The 23,173-nt window shown below is 34.6% G+C and overlaps 1 protein-coding gene across 9 annotated transcripts in view; it reads right to left on the reverse strand.

Annotated features, from left to right (window-relative positions):
• Positions 1-23,173, reverse strand: part of KLHL13 (kelch like family member 13) — a 233,728-nt gene that overhangs the window by 70,140 nt on the left and 140,415 nt on the right. For 2 of the 9 annotated variants that reach the window (XM_063634849.1, XM_063634850.1), the window contains one exon: positions 17,900-17,965. The exons of 4 other annotated variants lie outside the window; for them this stretch is intronic. Coding sequence is in view for 4 of the 5 variants with exons in the window: in XM_063634850.1 (XP_063490920.1) it covers positions 17,900-17,965 (66 nt within the window). In the remaining variant the exon portion in view is untranslated. Of the gene's footprint in view, positions 1-7,123; positions 7,237-7,699; positions 7,745-17,899; positions 17,966-19,657; positions 19,748-23,173 lie in introns of those variants that run through there. 3 more of the 9 variants (XM_055268034.1, XM_063634848.1, XM_055268035.1) reach the window with 3 other exon arrangements.

Consider the following 23,173-nt stretch of genomic DNA (forward strand, 5'->3'; position numbering starts at 1 on the left):
AAAGAGAATTTTAGACCAATATCTCTGATGAACATCCATGCAAAAATCCTCAATAAAATACTGGCAAACTGAATCCAGCAGCACATCAAAAAGCTTATCCACCATGATCAAGTGGGCTTCATCCCTGGGATGCAAGGCTGGTTCAACATACGCAAATCAATAAATGCAATCCAGCATATAAACAGAACCAAAGACAAAAACCACATGATTATCTCAATAGATCCAGAAAAGGCCTTTGACAAAATTCAACAACCCTTTACGCTAAAAACTCTCAATAAATTACGTATTGATGGGACGTATCTCAAAATAATAAGAGCTATCTATGACAAACCCACAACCAATATCATACTGAATGGGAAAAAACTGGAAGCATTCCCTTTGAAAACTGGCACAAGACAGGGATGCCCTCTCTCGCCACTCCTATTCAACATAGTGTTGGAAGTTCTGGCCAGGGCCATCAGGCAGGAGAAGGAAATAAAGGGTATTCAATTAGGAAAAGAGGAAGTCAAATTGTCCCTGTTTGCAGATGACATGATTGTATATCTAGAAAACCCCATCGTCTCAGCCCAAAATCTCCTTAAGCTGATATGCAACTTCAGCAAAGTCTCAGGATACAAAATCAATGTGCAAAAATCACAAGCATTCTTATACACCAATAACAGACAAACAGAGAGCCAAATTATGAGTGAACTCCCATTCACAATTGCTTCAAAGAGAATAAAAATACCTAGGAATCCAACTTACAAGGGACGTGAAGGACCTCTTCAAGGAGAACTACAAACCACTGCTCAATGAAATAAAAGAGGATACAAACAAATGGAAGAACATTCCATGCTCATGGGTAGGAAGAATCAATATCATGAAAATGGCCATACTGCCCAAGGTAATTTACAGACTCAATGCCATCCCCATCAAGCTACCAATGACTTTCTTCACAGAATTGGAAAAAAACTACTTTAAAGTTCATATGGAACCAAAAAAGAGCCTGCATTGCCAAGTCAATCCTAAGCCAAAAGAACAAAGCTGGAGGCATCACGCTACCTGACCTCAAACTATACTACAAGGCTACAGTAACCAAAACAACATGGTACTGGTACCAAAAAAAAGATATAGACCAATGGAACACAACAGAGCCCTCAGAAATAATGCCGCATATCTGCAACTATCTGATCTTTGACAAACCTGACAAAAACAAGAAATAGGGAAAGGATTCCCTATTTAATAAATGGTGCTGGGAAAACTGGCCAGCCATATGTAGAAAGCTGAAACTGGATCCCTTCCTTACACCTTATACAAAAATTAATTCAAGATGGTTTAAAGACATAAATGTTAGACCTAAAACCATAAAAACCCTAGAAGAAAACCCAGGCAATACCATTCAGGACATAGGCATGGACAAAGACTTCATGTCTAAAACACCAAAAGCAATGGCAACAAAAGCCAAAATTGACAAATGGGATCTAATTAAACTAAAGAGCTTCTGCACAGCAAAAGAAACTACCATCAGAGTGAACAGGCAACCTACAGAATTGGAGAAAATTTTTGCAATCTACTCATCTGACAAAGGGCTAATATCCAGAACTGAGCACTTTCTAAAATGAATTACTAAGTAACTTATTTATGTACTGATTCCCCAAGAATCTCGTGTTTATACCACCTTTCTCAAAGTCTTGAGGATATAAAGCAATACATCATGGCAGCCATGTCAATCTAAAATTTTATCATGTATGTTGTTTGTAATTCTTAACTCTTTAACTGCAAGTCATTAGCACAAATACTTGCCTATCCCATGCTTCTTTCTCATCTCTCCCTCTCCCCAAGTTTGGCCTTACTTAAGTATCAACTAAATATTCTAAGTTTCAAGCAGAATGTATGAAATTCTCAGTAACTCCATACTTCCCATGATGGTATGGAGATATGAAATTCTGCCTCTCTTCCCTGTGTACAAAGTGGTTTCTTTGCAGTGGGGGAAGCGATTACTTGGAAGAAACACTAAGTATAAAAAAAGGAATCTAGATAAATTATTGACCAGCGAATGTCTTTGAAATATCTGAAAGTGACAGGAACACTAGCTCTTTGTCTTGCAAGTGTCTTGTCTGCAATATTTTTCTGTTACATTAAATGATTTCAAGAGGTCTTTTAAAAAACATACACAATAGGCTTTAAAACAAAATGTTAACTTCATTTGCACATGCCAGACTTCCTCAGACTAAAAGATCTGAAGAACCTAAAAGAATAAACACAGACAGTGAGGAGCAAGCAATCTGATTGTAAGGCCTTCAAAAAGGCAATTTGCAAACTGTAAATTCACTAGAGGACAGTGTGAATCCTATAATTAAAAAAATAATAATATAATCTCAGGCCCTTTAAGACAAGCAGAGCTTCTGCTTAAAGGAAGAGAATTGTCTTCTATTTGGACCCCATGTGGAGCATCACATTCAAATGTAGTGTCTTACATAAAGATTAACATGAAAAAGCCATCCACGTGAGGACAACCAGGAGAGTGAAGGGTCTGAAAACCATGTCACATGAGAAGACGCCTAAGCGTGTATGTAACAGAATTTTCTTTCTATATAGCTCTATAAGGCTGCACTGGGAACGGGAGATAAAAGATACAAGGAACTGATTTTGCTCAATGCAAGGAAAAGCTGTCCATGAATGAAGGGTGCAGCCTTGGTGAGGTAGTGAGCCCTTTGTCACTGACAGTGTTCAAGAAGGACATGGAATGCCATCTTCAAGAGGTGTCATGGAATGAGTTCCTGTGTTAAAAGGGGTTTGGACTTTCTAAATGACTTCTAAGGTCACTTCTATCTCTATGATTTTCCATTAATAAATGACAACCTAGTCCTTCTGCAAGCTCAGACAATGCAAATTCCCAAAGAACATGCCACAAAAGTTGCAGACTAACAGAAAATTTATCTTAGGTTTTAGTTGTGTTATTTTTCCACGTAATTTTGTTAAATTGTGTATATGTAATAAAAACAAATTAAGTAGACACAAGCAAGTAAAAGTTTATGTTTTCAAAGCAACTAAACATTATTTTCTATTTTGAGATTATCAATTTAATAAGTATTTTGCTAGAAAAGAAAGATTTCTCTAATCACAAATGATTATCAATTTAATAAGTATTTTGCTAGATAAGAAAGATTTCTGTAACCACAAAGTTTTGTTTTATTTACTAAATTAGAAAAAAAAGACAATCTTAGGGGATAGAAACATGTCAAATTTAGAAAATTCATATTTTTATTATGTCTGTGCTATGAATCACTTACAAACAAGGAGCATTTATACAATATACACAATCTTTTCTCAGGAAATGCCAGGTACTGAATTTTATTGAAGAAATTATAGAAGCAATTGCTATAGAATGCTGTGTTTTTTGGCATTTACTATAAAAATATTTTTACATATCAAAAAAATAATCATAAATAGGAAGCTAACTGAATGTAAGTGCAGGGACTAAAGGAGAACAAGTCTAGTTCACTAACATTGATCGTCTTTTAGATTGAGAAAGGTAACATTCTAAGGAAAACAATTCACAGGGTCTGTCTTGCTAGAATTCACTGTTATATTTCACTGGTTAATTCTTACCTAATTGCCTTCCTCCTTGCCACACTATTATTGTCAAAACTCGCTGCTGGAAAAGAAAAGATAAAAGGATCACTAGTGCTAATTTTGTTCTATTTCAGTGTGTCCTTAGCATCTAACAAGGCATTAACCCTATAATATTAGCCTGAAGGAACCATTTGCTGTTTTAAAACAATGAATACCTAAACACCATAAAAACACTTAGATGTGATTGCCCTTTCAACTTTATTAATTTAGGCTAAATGACAGAGTAATTTATATGGTTTGCACCTGTCAGGGGCAGAGTCTTTACTAATGCAGTTTACACTGGCCAGGAGATCCTCCCTCAGGCTAAGGTTGAACTTCAACCTACTCTTGAACAGAGTGCAAAGAAAACACATGTCACCAAGCACTCTATCTCTATCAAGACAATCCCTTCAGAAATCCATATAGATGGCACACCACCCTGCAAGTGCTCAAATCTAAAGCTGAAAGAATATATCTACCCAATAAAGACTATTTGATCATCAATCAATCTAGGGCCTGAAGTATTATTTTCCTGAATCTTTTGTATTTAAGATATCCCACTTTTCTAGTATGACATTACAGCAAAATTTTTAAGTGCTTTATACTATATAAGATGCTATTTCTACTAATATTGCCACAAATACTATAGTCTTCATCATAAAGAAATCTTAAAAATGTTGGGACATTTCAACTGTCATTCAAGTTCTAAACAAACAGAAAGAAAACAAACATGGACTTTAAACCCACAAGGAAAAAAGTAAAATAGTCTTGCTGCTCAATGTTTGCAGTAAGTAAAATGTTCTCTATTGTAGCCTTCACTAGCACAGCAGTACTGCCCTATCTGTAGCATCAATGGAAGAGCTACAGCGAAGCAGCACATACACTGGGTTTAGAAAGAGACCATAGAGCCTTTAGATTTTTCCCACACATGCTCAATCACTATAACACATTTTTACTACTAACTAAAATACTTCATATTGAAATTTCAGTCCTTGACAAAGTACTCAAGTCTTCAATGAAAACCACGTAATGTATATTTGACAAAGCACAGTAAGTAATGATAAAACATTACAAACCAATACTGATGCTACACAAGCATACATACAAAAAGATCTTATATCACCTATGAAGAATTCTATATCAAAATAATACTTTAAATACTTATACATGATTTTACAGGTAAATTTCCTATATATCACAATTTATTGAGGAGTCGGAATTGAACAATTCCATTTCAATGCAAAGAGTTTAGACCCAAAAGACACAAGTAACCATTTAAACCTATGTTTGCCAGCCAAACAACTGTGAGAACAAATATAATGTTACTTGACCCAGTAATCTAATTTAGTCTTTATCGTTTTTGAAGTGAAATTATGCTATACTTAAGTACCATTTTGTGTGTAAATGTGTTGAGGAATATAGAGAAGTACTGATGAGAAAAACATGTTAAACATGATGTTTTTATTTTTGGCCAAGTGAGGCAATGAACTGTGATCTAAAACGGTCAAAAACTAAACAACATATTTAACAACCTGATTTAAACTCCCCAAGCTAGTCTTGCTACATTTCACATAAATTTCTATCTGTGCATATTTACTTACTATTAAGTATTAATATACATAAAAAGAAAAATCAGTTAAGACCAATTCAATAATATAGAGTGTTACAATGTCAAAACAGTCTGTTACAATGTCAAAATACTCCAGCCTACCATAAGCTCTTCAAATATATTTTTCCATTCTACCTATGTGTACTACCAACAACCGATAGTCAACATGCAAGATCTATTATATTTTGTAGGTTCTATCTTCTAAATTGATTCACTCATATCATCAGGTCAAAGAGGTAAGTACTTAAAAGGAAGAAAGTGATTAATTTAAAATGTTGTGTTGAGTTGTATCTGAGCTTGTGGCTGGCATGAATAAATAAAATATGGGCATTTATTTCACCATCTCTAAAAATCGACAAAACAGCTGCAATAAGGGCTGCAATTAGGATCTTTTAGACAATCAAATATAGTAGGAATATTAGAAACATTAATAATTGTAACCTGATTTTAGTGAGGGTTTGTTTTGTTTTGTTTTTATAATAAAGTTGCTTTTGGTAAATCTTCAGTCATTTCTTGCCAGTTAAGATGCATAAAGTCAGGAAGCATCCTATTTTCTCGAATTATTTGAAAGAGCTCCAGTAACTTCTCACCTCCATTAACTTGTCACCTCCATTAATTTGTGCTTTTGACAAACACAGTTTTTGAAAAACAAATATAGCTGGTTTATTTTTACAAACTAGCCTATTTTTTTTTTTTTTACTTCATAGAAAAAAGTTTAACACCCAAAGAGATAAAAATATCCTGGAGCATAAACGGAAAGGAGCATTAAAAAATCTGAAAATAAAATGATGACAGGATTTAACTCTGAAATGGCCTCATTTTTCAACACTTCCCAGGGAATTGCTTCTTTTGGACTGAGAGCATAACCACACTTCCTCAGCATCTGAAAGGGTTTCAAAGAACGAGATAGATATAATTGTGCATCTCTACCTCACATAAAACAAAAACTAAGTTAAAAATTGGCAACTCACCACAGCTCTAAATACACAATTAAACTAAGGCAGGAGAAGTTTTCCACATTTTTCCTACTGATAAATATTTTAAAGGTAACACTCGAATTTAAAACATTATTTTCAAAAGCTTTTCTCGTACTAATATTTTCTTTAAAAAAAGATTCGGTTTTCCTCCACCAAAAAGGATCATGAACAATACTTTAAAAGAACATTTTATTACATCTCCTGGATTTTGCCTTTAAAGCAACACTGCAAATTTAAAAAGATTTTCAAAAATTTTGAAAACTTCTAGAAAGACTTCCCAGTGCACTTCAGTATGTATTTATTTAAAATACATTTTTAAAACAGACATTTGTAGAATACTTTTTCAATCCTCATAATATAAATAACTGCTCATAGATATAATTTGCACAAATTCAAACTTACACTTCAGAACTTGAATGATAAAACTGAGAAAGATGTACTATCAAACATATTAATATTCATACACAACTAAAGTATAAAGTCTCAATTAAAAGACTCATTTTCTGATCAATGTTAACTCTGTTTTTAATTCATGAAAAAATAGTATAGAGGCATTACCATATTTAACACACCACCATCAATCATCAATTTTTTAATGCCATTACACAAAAAAAGTCATCCTAAGTGTTTTAGATATTCAAAAATTCAAACAAATCCAACATATGTTAAATATTAAAGTTAATTCTTCTGCAATTCCTTAGTTATGCCTTTGTACTTTCACACTGGTAATTAGATTACCATTAAACACTTTAAATAAACTTTAGAAAAACAAAACAATGATGAAGTGTGGGCATGCCAACATCTTTAAATGTAAGCAAGCTTGAGGTTTTTAATCCTGTAGGTTTTTGGATGTTGCTGTTTGGGGGCTCCCCCGCCCCCGTTTTGCCACAAGGTAGATTCATGAATGAAATCCCACTTTAATATCCTATTTTCTCTCACTTACATGTATGCTGGAGAAAGTGGAGTTGACCTGGATGTTTTAAGCACAGGAACTGGGAATTTCCAGATAGCAGGAGAGCTCGTTTTCCATTTCAATGGCATGTTGTCACCACGGTACTACAATAACAGTAAAGAGCGTTTCCATAACAGACTACCAACTAGGACTTCCATTCCACACTGTACTGACACAGCAGTGGCTGCCGCGGAGAACAAGCAAAGGATTCTGCCAGTGCCCTTAAACCGATGCTTCCAATCTATAAAATAGGGCTATAAGGTACCTCCTTAAATTCTTCTGTCCCCTAAAGCAATATGATGATTCTATCATTCCAACTCAACAATAGTGCCAGAAAAGCGTTGACTGCAGCATATTTTTTTAAGACTGCACTGTGCATACCATACAATGCAGCTTTATTTAATAAAAGCAGCCAGGCTTTTTTTTTTTAAGCTTGCAATACCATTGTTCTACCTTAACAGGGATACTGCAGCACTGTACTATATACTGCACCTATTAACCTGATTTCTGACCAATAGTAGCAAGAAAAAACATAGATGGGTTTCATATGAAAATGAAACAACATACCTACTCAGAATACACTTGTCATCCTCTGAACAATCTTCTTTTGAGCTGCAACAATACAAATGGGATATAAAACTCAGCATAGCCTTAGGCCACCGCTAATAGAGATCAGTGACTAAATTCAGCAGCCTGCTTTCCTCCTGTGCAAGCTCTGGCCACACAAATCAAGAATGCCATTATGGGAAAAGCCCGTTTCAAAAATTCCAGTCCCTCTGTTTTCCAGCTAGGAGAAGGCAAAATGTAAGAAGAATATAAACTGCTGCAGAACTCTGCAGGCTCTTCTAGTAGCTTCTGATTCAAGTTGCTCTCCTTTCCCTATTCTTATTTCCAAGCTGAGATGAGCAAAATCTCATACATTTACAACATGCTGTAGTAACACAAATATCACTCTCTCTTCTGCAGCAGCGAAGTACAGAGTAGCATGCTCTTAATAGCAGTCCTCAGAGGGACGCTATCAACAATCTAATTCAATACTGCCCTCCCCTTCTCTCCCCTTTCCCCTCTTGTTCACCCCCCTTACTCCTCCCCTCCCTCCCCCGCAAACAGCTCACAAATTGCCTAGAGAAAAGACCAACGCTGCTGGCCAAGCAGGTGTCCACCAGCAGGGACCACTCCAAAGCTCAACAGTGGGTCCAGTAACCTATAGGGATTAGCGATTGTCAAGGAGGTTCAAAAATTGAAACTGCTGTCAAAGGCAGCTTGAGGTATTTCATGAAAGCAATGGCAAATAAAGGGTTCATCTATATTGTTTTAAAATACTGCCAGAAAATAGCGTTGTAAATGCCCTGAAAGTGACTTTTAAGCTTCTGTTTAAAGCACCAAAACAAACTCACAAATTTTCTACACAATTCTAAAAAGTGAATATAGGTTAAATGAGTATTATGCTGAACTCTTTATTTACAGGCTGAAGAATTTTACTTCTGATACAGGCAATTCAAAATCATAGTACCCTTCTGCTTCTACCTAAAAACAGAATTATCCATTTCCATCAATGCAAGCTTAGCAAAGGCAGATCATGATTGACATGAAAGCCACAACCTATTTTAAAAAATCACTGCAGGGACAAAGAGCTCATATTTACTTTCAAGTCTGCATCCAAACAATAAACTCATGCTTCCAACTTAAATAGTTGGCTTTCGAATACTCTTTCCAAATTATTCCTAGTTTTTAAAGATTGAGATTTAGTCCCCTAAGAGGCTTTTTCATCTGTATTTTAGAAACATACATGAATATTTCTACAGTAAGGAATTATTTTCAAAAATTCCAAAATACCAAATTTAATATATAAGAAATACAGCATGAAATCAGCTAATGTAATCACAAATGCCTTCCTTTTAAGATACAGACCAGTATCAAGGCAAAAAGACAAACTACTATTTTCCTGTGAAGCACAAAACATATATGTACATGCAGTATGTACATATACACATACATACATACATGGAAAGAGAAAGCTTATTTTGAAAGATCAACAAGTAATATATGAGCTTTGTAAATATTAAATTATGTCAACCATCATTACCTTACATACAATTTTTATTCTACCTATCATACAAAAGAAACAGCCCCCAAAAACCCAGTCAAGCATTTTAAAGGGTTAAATTATATATCCAACTCCTTTTAGTACTTGCACACAAAACAGACTCATAGAAATCGTCAAACGAGTCAGAGAAAGGAATATTTATCAATGCGTTAGTGGCCAAAATATATTTAAAAGTTTTTTTTAACCTGCCACTAATATGCATAAATTATAGTCAATATTTTACATTAGAAGGCTTTCTGCAATAATCCTTAATGGTTATATAGCAAAAAGGCCTCAAGTATAATCAGCAGGGGCAACTTGTTTGAAATCCAAAGAAGGAGAAATACAAACACACACACACACACACACACACAGCCACACACACGTATGAACACATCAAGTTTGAAATGTCTTACTCCACAGTGAGTTTCAAACAAATTTTCAAAACCCGAAGCATTTGCAAACATTTAAAAATATAAAACATAAAGCAGCTATATATTATGTAGTAAGGAGGTGATGTTTTACAAAAGAGATTCAATCACTTTCCAGCTTATGAATCTTTTTGTTTGTTTGCTTTTTTGAGACGGAGTCTCCCTCTGTCACCTAGGCCGGAGTGCGGTGGTGCAATCCAGGCTCACTGCAACCTCTGCCTTTCAGGTTGCAGCAATTCTCCTGCTTCAGCCTCTTGAGTAGCTGGGATTACATGCACCTGCCACCACGCCTGGCTAATTTTTGTATTTTCAGTAGAGACAAGGTTTCACCATATTGGTCAGGCTGGTCTCGAACTCTTGACCTCAGGTGATCCACTTGACTTGGCCTCCCAAAGTGCTGGGATTAAAGGCATGAGCCACCGTGCCTGGTCTACTTCACTTTCTGAGAATGAAGATCCAAAAACCTGTGTAAAAACACGGTAGTGAAGTGTTTCCAGGAGTTTATCTGTCTATGAAGACTTCTCAAACATTGATGAGTGGAAAATAGCTAAGTTAAGGTAGAGTTTTCCAAATTCCCAAAAAGGGAAGCACCGCGAACAAGTGAAGATCATTTTATTGTAAAGATTATTATTCTTCTATAGCAATATTATTCTATAAGTTATTATTCTTCTATAAACAATCAAATGATTAAAAAAAAAACAACATATTTTTGTCGAATTTCATTGGGCTCCAAAGAAGCTATCTAATACCATGAATCTTCCAGGTCAATTTTTCAGTCTAGATTCCTTGCAGACTTAATATTTAATATTTGTTTTTGTGGTAATCCAATAATTTTAATATTTGTTCAGCATGAAAAGAAAGTAAGGCTGCCTCCCTACACCCCATCCTCAGCATCTAAAACACCTAAAACCCTAAAAGCATTATATCTGATGGTGGTGATGTATATATATTCAGTTCTTACTTTTCCTTTAATAAATTATTAAGTCACTTATAATTACCTCTCATGAGCAAACAACTATTATGCCAAAGTCCTTAAAAATAATCCCTTTAATCTGAAATACAGTTCATGAACGATACTTTACACTATTAATTCACTTAACAACACTATTCCTCACGTATCATTTAGAAATAAACTTCAGCCAGGTAAAATCATCCTAATTACAAGTTGGCAGCATCCAAACAAATCAAATGTTACTACCCTGGTGGAGAATCCAGTCATAACTATGGAGAGTAATTATAATTTCCATTACATTCTAGAACTAAAAATATGTTCACCTACAGAATGAACAAAAATGATTAAACATATATTTTAAATATAATTTTATGCAGGCTCAGTATCCCACTACTTTAATATTTAGAATAGCAAATGCCAAAAAACCCCTGGTCACATCGTAGGAAACACTTATTTTGATTACAGAACACTTGGTTTCTATTATGTACAATTGCATAAAACAGGAGAGAAAGACAACATACATAAAAGCTCTTCAACGCATTTTATGAACATTAACTAATCAGTTAAAAAATACCTGTGAAATGCATAGTTCAGAGATGTAACAAACAAAGGACAACGATGGGTCTTGGCCAAGGCTACGAAAAGAGTCAACTCTCAGAAGGTAAAAGGAGAAGATCTGTTGAAATTTTAGGACTCTAAGAATTCATTTTTCTCAGTACCCTCATTGTATAAATGAAAACACTGAAACCCAGAGAAGCTACTTTGCCCAATGTTGTATCACAAGCTAGCAGCAAAAGAGAAACCAGAAACCAAATTTCAACCTCCTAGTATAGGACTCTTGTAGAATCCCTACTATTCTTCCCAATGAGACCGTTCCACAAGATGCATGTTTCTATTCGAAGTGAACCACATTCTATAAATGTCTCAATGTATTCTAAAGAAACAGGATTACAAAGAGCTATCAACTCCTCCAATTATATGTTCACTGAAAAATAGAAGTGGGAGAAAAACACCATAAAAGAAAAGCTGTGCATGAAGAACCATTTCCAAAATCTTAATTCCAGAAGATGTTTAAGAATGTTCAGGAAGAAAATATAAGTATAATTTAAGCAGTCACGGTATGAGAGAAAAGGTAAATATATTACCAATACTCTGATTTTTTTCTCAATGTAAATGTTCCTAAATAATTTTATAGTAAAACTTAATTTGCTAACTGACTAGTACAGTTTGTCACCAGTACCACCTCACCAAATGAACGAAATATATCGTGTTTCTAATCTCTTGCTCCATTTTTTTCCTGATGTCCCCTAAGAAATTATCTACTTTTTCGTGCAAGTTTTGGTTAATCCTGTGGTAGGTACAGCTAAAGACTAATAGCCCTAGCCAGAGTTTGTATGAACAGGCACTGTGTAATCTTTTCAGTTTTGAAATGTCTCTTCAGATTAATCTAAAATATCCATGTTATTCACAATGCTTAGACAAGACTGCAGATCATGCCAAATTGTGTGCTTTGTTTATGTTCCACCAATCAGTAAAAGTACTTGGATAGCAACCAAATAGGACTGTTAAACCCTTTAAAACACACACAAAATTCTGGACAGCAAAGCAAAATTCTTGATACATTAAGGGTTCCTTCTTACAGGAAATAAAATTGTTCACATTCATGGCTATGTACACTTATACACTTATATGCATGTGTGTTTGTGTGTATCTTTTATACACATATATGACTATATATTCGTGCATGTGTGTCTCCTTTGTTTCAGGAAACTATCAGATACATTTAAAATTTCTTACTAGATACTCAGATATGTAGTCTTGCCACAATAAAAAATGGAAAATCCCAGATGTTTCTCAAAGACAACTACATTGGAAAGTTTTACATTAGAAATTTCCTTAACAGAATTGCGTGAAACCTAGTAGGCCAACAAGGAATATACAAAGACATTCCCTTTTGTAGCTATGACTATGCCTTGGATTTATATCAAAGGTATCAAGCAATATAAATTAGTCAAAATCATCAAACAATACAATGTTATGCAGGCACACACTCATGTATATGCGTAGAGAATTCCTCACACCATGATGGCATAAGCAATGTGAAGGGCAGTATTCTTCCTATCTGTAACATTTCCTTAAGATAAGAAGGGTGCCATGTTGGGCAGAGAAAAAACAGCAATAAGAGATGCTAGTGTGTTGAAAAGGCAGAAACACTAGGTAATGGGTCCAAAGGAGAAGACAATAGGGGTGAGGAAGGTAATGGCTGGCTGTAACGGGAAAGGAAAGCCAGAGTGGTAGTAATTGCTGATATTTACATAATATCTTTTATAGTTGGGTGTCAGATGAAAGAGGTTATGGGGCTAAGATAGGAGCTGGGATGAGTGGGCAAAAATACAGAGAGACTGAGCAGAGAACAAAGATCCAGTTGTTGGGGACCCAATGATCCACAGATTCTGATTAACTTTACTCCTTCACTAAGGCCGAAAAAAGGAGTAACATTGAATGGGAAATTCAGAAGTTCTTGCCCTTCCTTCTTCATTTTGTTTTCTGGCACTATCTATACTCTTTATGGCTTTTCTTTTTTTTTTTTTTTCTACCCGTGTATGCTTCAAAGTATTCCCATCTGTTTAAAAAAAAAAAATGCTTTAAACTCCAAACCAGGATGTTTGTGTATGCTTGGGGTTGTGGTAGTGGAAATCAATGGTTTTTATTTTATTTTATTTTATTTTATTTTATTTTATTTTATTTATTTATTTTTGAGACAGAGTCTCATTCTGTAGCCCAGGCTGGAGTGCAGTGACACGATCTTGGCTCACTGCAACTTCCGCCTCCCAGGTTCAAGCAATTCTCCTGCCTCAGCCTCCCGAAGAGCTGGGATTACAGGCATGCGCCACTATGTCCGGCTAATTTTTTGTATTTTTAATAGAGATGGGTTTTTACCACGTTGGCCAGGCTGGTCTTGAACTCCTGGCCTCAGGTGATCCGCCTGCCTCGACCTCCCAAATTGCTGGGATTACAGGCGTGAGCCACTGCACCTGGCAAATCCATGGTTTTTAAGTATGTATACTATGTACTATTTACATATGTGATTTTAGATTACCATTTTTAAATTGTTTGGTAAGAGCAATACAGAGAGACGATTTATCATCATCAGTAGGGGTAATATATCCAATGCTCCAAAAAGAGGCCATGCTATTACCACACCCTGTGCTACAGCTATTTTACTTCATCTGCCCAAGATGTCTTTCCCAAATTCCTATGTGCCCTTCAAGAAGGAATTCCTAAATCTTTGTATCTTCCTAATCCAGCACCATTCCTGGCCCATTGGAAAGCACTCAGTAAGTATTTGTTGAGTAAATTGAAAGGGAAATTTATAAGCAGAGGAGTGAAAATCAGAATTATATATTGAAGCCAGAATATATCCTGAAAGATTTTTAAAACACTGTTGTTAAACCTGCTATTACCAAAAGCAGAGGTCAAGAGGGATATTTATCTGTTAATTCGATAATTTTAGGCTATAATCTCCTTAAAATGAAAAAATATGTAGAAACACACTATCTTATTAAAAATAAGTATGTATTAAAGGAAATCATCCAGAATATATATATATACTTTCTTAAATAAAATAAATATTCCAATAAAAATATCTCTGTCACCTGAAATAGTGATCACTCACCCGTTTAGTCATCTCTCAGCAACTTCCTAAGTATCTCCTTAAACTACTTTGAGTAAATAAAATAGTCAAGCTATTGTTAGCTTTTCTGATTGAATCTGTAAACTTATCAAAATAAAAAGCCACTTAAAATGTACACTGCAACTGAACAGTTAAGAATATGGCTCTACTGAATGAAAATACATTCATATGAAGCTTTCCAAATAGTTTCACTTATTTTTTTTAATTTTGGTAGCATCAAATATAGAAGCAACACTGCCAAAGTGGCATGAAGACAATGTAAGGAATACTGTAATCTTTATATTTGTAAATCCTGCACTATTTTGGTAAGAATAAACAACTTCTAACAATGTTTATTTAGGATAGTTGAAAAATTTTTCAGTAATAAACACATCACATACCAAATCTCAAAAGACATGCCAGTTAAACAAATTCAACATTTGCCATATTCTATATTATTTCAGAAATACCTATACTTTTATAAAAGTCTGAATTTCTGAAAGATCTTTAGAAGAGTATATTTTCTTCAACATCCCAATTTTAAATTAATGAAATAGTACTACTACCTTGAAAAATGTATATTTACATCTAAAAAGTTATTATAACATTCACATATGCATCATAAATGTTATAACCAAAAATGAGGTTAGAAGATTACCTGATTACCCAATCTCTTCCTCCTCCTATTTATAAATATCGGTTAAAAATACTTACAGAGTAATCAAAATAACGTTTTGCTAACCAGCAGCACTTTCACAGAAAGCTAATCCTAATGACTAAGACTATTTAACACTATTTAAATTTTCTATGAGAAAGAGCCATTTATATTCAATTGCTTTAACTTTTACCATTTCCTAGGTTTAATCATTAAAACTGAATTTCATATACATATGCCCACAGAAACTATTGCTGTCTAAAAATAAAAGGTTTTGACCAAATAATGAATGAGAAAATCTTACACTTCAAAAAAGGCTCAATTTCAAACTTGAACCTTGTGACCCATTGCCATAACATGAAACCCAACAGTTTTCTTAAAGATGTCCTTATGGTAATGTTATTTGCCCACTATGCCACTATCCAAGAGACTTAGCAACCTGGTCAATACTTCTATTTTCATGAGTATTTCCAGATCCTTTTGGTTTTCCAATTTAGAATTCTTCTCTTTAGCGATTTTAAATTCTACAAACAACTAAAGAGTACAGAGACAGTTATACTGAAAGATGCCAAGTGTATGGTCATAGGTCTAAATTGTAGACTCTAGCTGAAAAGTATGTAATTTAAAATTGCTATGCCTGCAAACAGAAATTCAATTAAAATCCTATGATGTACAACATCATTAGCACATGCCACATCAAGTGTTCATGTGTTGTAAAATAATCACAGCTTGTTTTGGCGTTAGGTTTAGCTTTATTATTTGGATGCAATGGCTAACCAATGAAAGGGAAATCATTTCTTTTCCTTTATTTCATGCTCTATTACTAACTAAAGTAAATTCCATTTTGAATAAAAACAGAATTCATCTTCTAGGTTGAATCTACATTTAAGCTAGAGGTAATCTAAATCTGGGTTTCTTGACTTACTTTCTATGTCTGTCTACTTCAACTAATAAGTTCAGAACCACTTCATGTCTTCAAAATCAAATATATGTTTTAAATAATCAGTTACTTCTCATAGAATTCTGAAGCTACATAACACTGAGTAAAATACATTTTCCCTTTAGCTAGCATATATTTATTCATTCATTCCTTATTCAGCTTGATTTAAGTCAGAGACACTTGAGCATTTTTATGAATCTTCCACTACAGGGTCTAGCCATTTGTTTAAATTTCTATGATACTGTTCAGAAATTAAACAAAAATATTTATGTTTAGGGGTTTCTAGAAATATCAATCTTTCAGATTCAGATTTGTAAAGCACAGAACAACATAACATGTATTCCAAAAAGGGTGAAGAGGCAAGATGGAGCTTGAATGGATACTCTAAACAGGGAAAAAGCACATTTATTAATTAGGACCACACTTTCACATCTGTCAACTAAAATGCATTTATTTCAGCTGAAAACTTCTTAGTATATTAACCATTACTGACAGTGTAAGATTGTCTCCTTTAACTTCTCAAATGAAATCAATCAACTTACTCTGCCTAGCCCAAAACCCCTAGAAAGGAGATACATGCTGAGTGAGTTATTTCAGTTATCAATAAGTATCAATAACTTATGACTTTGCTATATGTTACAAATACACGAAAGAACACACGTTCCCTGGCCACAAGACCATTATAATCTAATCAGGCAGACTAGATATACACATAGGAAACACAAATTAGTGTAAATACATTGTTACAGTAAACCCTTAACTACCAGAACCCTGAATAGCCTAGTTTTCTATACAGTTTTTAAAATTACTTTACAGTAAAAACAACTGGGAGATGTTATTAAAATATCAAAACTCAATTATTTTTCACCTTTTGGCAGAAATCTTTCTGCCCTTCATGTCTAAAATAGACACAAACCTTTATAAAATACGTCAAAGTCACCACAATGAACAGTAGCTATCGTGACATGCTTCAGATGTACATCCAGCAATGTGTGCAAATAACATCTGTCATTGATCACTCTTGCTTGCCCCTTGCTCCCCACTGCCCTGGTTAATATGGTTGGACATGGAACACAGAAGTTGCTGAGAGAAAAGTGGCTCTTTTCTTTATGCTGCAATACATATACCAAAAGAAAAGTTCTTTACCTTTAAGGCCGACGTGCTTAGACATTAGCGTGCATAAGAATCACATGAGGTGATTATTTAAAATGTAGATATCTGGAGGTGGGGCCCAGTATTCTGCATTCCCAACAAGTACTACAGCTGATTATTACACCAGGTCTACTAAACTATTAGAGAAACACTGCTTTAAAGTCAAGGTTGCTAACCCCTGCTGAATATCCCTTAGCTATAGTAAGATTGTCTTCTTTCTCAGTCCCTGGCCTTCCTTAGCATATGAACACTGGCTGCTCAACACCAGTTGTCATAGCAAACTGTACAGCCATTATCTTGCCCTCCCACACTCCAGATCCTTCTAGGTCTGGGACAGTCTGAAAGTAAGGTCTCCAGCTGGCAGACAGGCGCAGAGGCAGACAGACAGATGCAAAGTGGGAAACTGTGAGGTACAACAATTAGAAAACAAATTAGCTTGATTACGTAATACAGATTAAAAAGTTAAAAACTTGTTTCAAACTTTTTCCATCAGGAAGAAGGCAGAAGAGTACAGAGCTAGGCATCTGTGGTCCAACTGCAGCTGCGTCCCTGATTAGCTTTCTGACCTCCAGTGTTATCTTCCCCCATCTGTAAAATGGGGAAAATGCTGCTTTCCTTGCCCGTCTCACAGTGTTGTCATGAAAACCAAAGTAATTTATGTTTGTGAAAGCGTGTTGGAAAATATAAGGCACAATACAATGATGTGTGGCATTTTTAACAGCATGATTTACATATTTTTTTCCTAATAAACACAGTGCCCTAGACATTACTGTAACTATACTTGATAACTGTCTTCTAGTATTCTCAGGGTCTTTCATGAAAACCAATTCGCACTGAAAAAAAAAAAAGTGAGGAAAAATGTAGACCCCTGGACATACCCTGAAGTTGATTTTTTGAATATATCCTTGAAATCGGCTTGTTTTAATGACAATTGCCTCCGTCTCCTGAAAGTGGAGTGCAAAAAGAAACCTGGTTAATCGTGGTTTTATTATATTTAGTTCAAATTTTTCAAAGCATACCCTGACAGCATTTTAGCTGTAAATTAATAAACATATTTATAAATCCTGAACAGTTAAAACCACACAGAACAATTTTAAACTATGTAAATTAACTTTTAAAAACCCTTAACTAGAAAGCCATAAGATTCTGTTTGTTTTTAGAAGCTTTCTTAATGTCTCAGAAAGTCTAGAATAAAGATTGGCATTAAGTATAACAATTATTGGCAGTTGATCTAAAAGACTAAACTAGCCAAATTTGGACACAAGGAGACACTTTTCCAGTAAATATATACTCGCCCTTTGGAATAATTTGTCATTTTGTAGCTTTTTAAGCCTAAAGGTCAATTCTTTGCAGATATACTTCTTTGCCATAAAAACCTGAAAGCAAATGACACATATTAGAAGCTTTCAGAGAACAGATGGCTAATGTTCTTCTAGGTTCATTTACTACCAATTTTTTTTATTTTCATACTGCTTGTAATTAATAAAAACACATAAATAGATATACTGTCTCCTAACCAGAAGATTTGGTTTTTGTTAAGTTCTGTCATATATCTAGCTCTTTTGTGCTAATACAAAAAGCAACGTTGGATAGACATACTTCTGGTACTGCCTCAGAAATCCAGTTTTAAAAATAGAGACTACTACAGAAGCACTACAGTATAGGCTGTTGACAGTCAACTCTCTTAAAAAATTAAAGTATGCTGGCAAATGTTTGATGAGCTCTAATATAAAATTTCATTTATTTCCATTTATTTCATTTAAGTTGTTATCAGCATATAGCAAGTAAGTATTAGCCTTATCTCACTTTTTTTCAAAATAAACTGTCTTGGTTTTTTCTGGGTCATCTCACAAGCACTACTGCATTATTAAATCCATAACTATATCAAAGTCATAGTTTAATAATATCTTTAGAAAGACCTTGACAAAGACCTTATCCAAAATGTGATACTAAATCTAATAACTTCCTATGAAAAAAAGTAGGTGGAAAATATTTTATTTTTTTGAATGATAAATTCAAAACAGCATCTCCTTAATGACAGTACTATTTGAAAGTATACTTTTAAAATGCTATACACATAAACATTATTGTTGAATGATAAAAAGCTATAATAGGTCAAATTCATATCTGTCATGTTTTACAATTAAGCCCTACCAAAAAATAACAATTATATTATTTCTTTGCTTTAAAATGCATCAAAATGTCTTGAAATACAGCTTATTTTATATCCCTATTAATATTATTCCTTTTCTTTGTGTATTTAAAAAAATCTGGTATGCCACCTTCTGGCAACTGAGTGAAATTATGTATTTCTACATAAGTCACTATTCTTTATTTTAACTTTTTAAATATATGTATATATAGATATTTCTTACCTGCATTACATTTAAACTATATAAATAAATCTATAACACAGTCTGAAGTAAAATAAAATTCCCTTAGAAATCTTATTCAAAATTAAGCTTTGTACATGCTTCCTATGATTTTTGCATGGTTACCAATATGTCTCCTGAATTCTACAATACATCTAAAATTGATTTTTGTATATCGCTTCACAGCCACATATGGAAATAACAGGCTTGCTATTTTAATGAATAAGTAACAGCAGTAAATAAAGGAAAAGAAAGGTCTCTTACCAATAAGCCCATTTTTCTCTTAAGGTTTGAACTCTCATCATTTGTCATGTTCTTGTGGATCCCTCTCTCATCAAATTCTCTGGAGTTTTAAAGTTAAGAGCTGTGATGCACAGCTAGGCTCTGCTACATAGTAGCGCACCCCAGTGCATCTGCCTGGTATAACACGTCAGTTGTAGCTCCCAAAAGCAAAAACAGGCTTTATATATTTAAAAAAAAAAAAAAAAAAAAAACCTATGTACTGCATACCTTCCCTTGATAGGAAATTGTAGTCAGTGTAGTTGAACTATTTATATTTCATATCTAAACTGCTGGCCAGATATGAAAATGAGAAGCACATATATCTTGAGCTTAGTTCCGGTAAACTGAACAGGAACAAAGTGTTCATCTTTAGAGCAAAGGTGGAGTGAGACAAATACTAACACCAGGAAATCTGACTTAGAAAAAAAAACATGCTTACCTGAAAGTAACCTTATTTTTTTAAGGGTCACTATCCTGCTATTTGTTATATTATCCTAATTTTTATTATCTTTAATTCTTCCCTCCCTCTTGCCCATAGTTGCCAGTCATTAAGTCCTATCTTTTTTTGTTTATCAATCTCCCAGGAATATAGCCCCTACTGTTCTTTTTAAACAAATGAGCTACTTCGAAAAATACATATAACTCATCTCCCTGCATTGCCCATCTTCAATCTGTCAATCCCATTCCATCTAGATGGCTTTTTAAAAATAAAACTACACATGATGTAAAGTAAATGATCAATGAATATTTTTTCAGTAAGTATGTATTTATTGAATTGGCTACATGTTAGGTACTATGTTGGGTGGTGTGGATGTAAAGGTGAACCAGACACAATCCCTGGCCCTCAGGAAGCTCATAAGCTGAGTGCGGGAAGCAGGCATGTATTCTGACAATACAAAATATGGTGTAGAAGCTTTAGTAATATAAGCCTAGCATTCTACAGCAGCAGAGGAATAACAAAAATTCCGTTGCAACTGAGGCTGAAGAATGAAGCATACATCAAGTGAACTCTAGAAGAAATAGCCTGTGCAAAGAAAGAAACATGTGAAGGAATACAACATGTTGGAGGGATCAGCAAATTCTTCGAGATGACCGAAAAGAGTTCAATATTACTGAAAAGTGGGTGCATAGTGTTGAGTGGAGTAGATTTTAAGGTATGCAGAAACCACGCCATGGAAGATCATGCATGCCAGAAAACAGGTTTGGATTTTATCCTGTGGGCTATGAGAAACAATCTGTTGAATGAGTAGATCAATCAAATAATTAATCAAGTAACTAAGCCTAGCACTAAGAACTCAGTAGATACCGGCCAACCTACTCTTCCAGTTTACTGTAGTAAATCATAACACCAACTTCCAGTTCTCTGTCTCAAAAGCTTTCTTTGTTCTTTCTCACCTTTGCTCCAGAGGTCCCTCTTGCATGAAATCTCTTCCCCACTCCACTTTCCTGAACTCAACCCATTCTTCCAGATCCAGCTCAAATTCCATTTGTTTCTGTGATATCTTCCATGGTAATTTGAGTCTATGGTTTTAAAAATATTCTTTCATTACAGGGACCAGAAACCATGCATTCTTGCTAATGTTTAGCACTCAATGTTGAAGAAATCTTTTTGATCCTTTGCCCACAAAATAAAAGAGGATGGTAAGAAAATCACACTAAGGCAAAGGTCAGAGCCTCTGAATAAGTAAGCAGGTCCCTGAAAGCCCACCTCCCAGACTTCATAGTGCACGCTAATCTTTGTAACTTCCTTCACCACTCTGAGCCTGAAAAGGAACAAACATGAATTGTGAAGAGAGATGGACCTGTATTGAGCAGAAGCTCTAAAGTACTATGCAACATTGCTGGCTGTATACCTCACAGCCCTGGTTCAAAAATTCCAGGGAATCAATGAGAAAGGGATACCGACAGAAGAGCTGAATGATGGAGCTGTGACCTTTGGAAAAATAGAGCTGTAAGTGGAGAGAAATTGTGATTGTGCTTTACTACTCATAGTAAACCAAGATAATTCACCTAAAGATCCATATAATAAACAAAAGGAATTCATGAAGATCTCAAAAAGAATGAGTGGGTAAGTGTAGGTGCTTGGGTATAGAAGGTTTAGAATCTCCAATGGTGAGCTTTAATAGGAGGAAATATAAGTATAAGAAAGAGGTGTTTCAAAAAGGGTTAATAATGTTAGCTAGGAGATTAGGATAAGAAACTATCAGAGAAACATGTCCTTGGGTGTAAATATTTAGTATTCTCTCTCTGTGGAACCACATTCCATTATGCTCAGTGTCAAATACCCAGTAAGTATGCAAGCTTTCGTTGATTTTGGCACTTAACATTCAGCTTTGTCTCATCCTTTTTATGTATGCACAATCTCTTAGATTTATGCAATGATGCAAAAACCATGGTGATTTCTTTCATGTAAACAATAAAAATCTTTCCATCTTAGTCAACCGTTTTATGTTAAAATGGATTAAAAGATTCTGCCAATAATGTCAAAAAGTAGTTAACACTTAAAAATATTCTCTCAATGACTTAAAGCATTCCCAGATAAAAGCTGTCTACACATTCCTTCTTTTTTATTGAGTGAAAAAACTGACCACTTGCCTTTCCACTAATTTATAAGGAAAAAAAAGCAAGTACAGAATAAGAGGAGAATGTGAGTTGGTGAATGCGCCACATTTTCCAAATAATCTTCAAAAACAGGCAGTACTTGGGGGACATTAAAAAGATTTAATCAACAGCACCTTCAGAAGAATGTTTTAAAACCGGGTATCAATGGCACCATAGATTTTAAAACAAAGAGAAAATAAGGCAGACCATTTCCTCATTTAGTTCTGTGAAAAACAGACAGATTGACAGATTGTTTCCTTAGGGCCTGGTAGAAAAATCTCAACAACCATTTTATATTATATTTTGACTAGAATAGGTGTTTTATCCAAATTCACATAACTAGTTCATCTCTAAGTTGCAAAGGCAGAAAGGGAAGAGGGGTAACTATCTCTTGGAATTCCACAGGTGTCATATAATATTAGTGATTATGATTACAGGATCAATACTAGTCTAGTGTAAATAATTCAGTTACATTCCATTTAAAATATCATTGCGTTATCTCATCCATAGCAGTAGTCTTTCCCTTTCTTCTGATGTATGTAAGATGGTTCAGAGCAGGATGACTTAAGTGGTTTACAGAATTTTCTGTCCTGCTGAAATATCCATAGTGATAGATTTTGAGAACCACTGATCTAAAGAAGGGTTAGCCAGGCGTATTTATATTGGAAGCAATTGCTCATACTCCTATAGTCTAGAAGTTCATATTTCGAGTGATTTATCAGATTTCAGTAGATTACCACTCAGTCTAATGGGGGAAATGGGGGTCAAAGGAAATAAAATGAATGGAAATGTCATTTGCTGCTACTAATAACTGCTGCCTGCATTGTCACTGAATTAGGAAAAATGGCAAAGAAGGCAGAAGGCCAAAGTCTCATAACCTCCCAATCCTAACTGAAT

Source organism: Symphalangus syndactylus, chromosome X, assembly GCF_028878055.3.
Source record: "Symphalangus syndactylus isolate Jambi chromosome X, NHGRI_mSymSyn1-v2.1_pri, whole genome shotgun sequence".
NCBI classification, from domain to species: Eukaryota; Metazoa; Chordata; class Mammalia; order Primates; family Hylobatidae; genus Symphalangus; species Symphalangus syndactylus.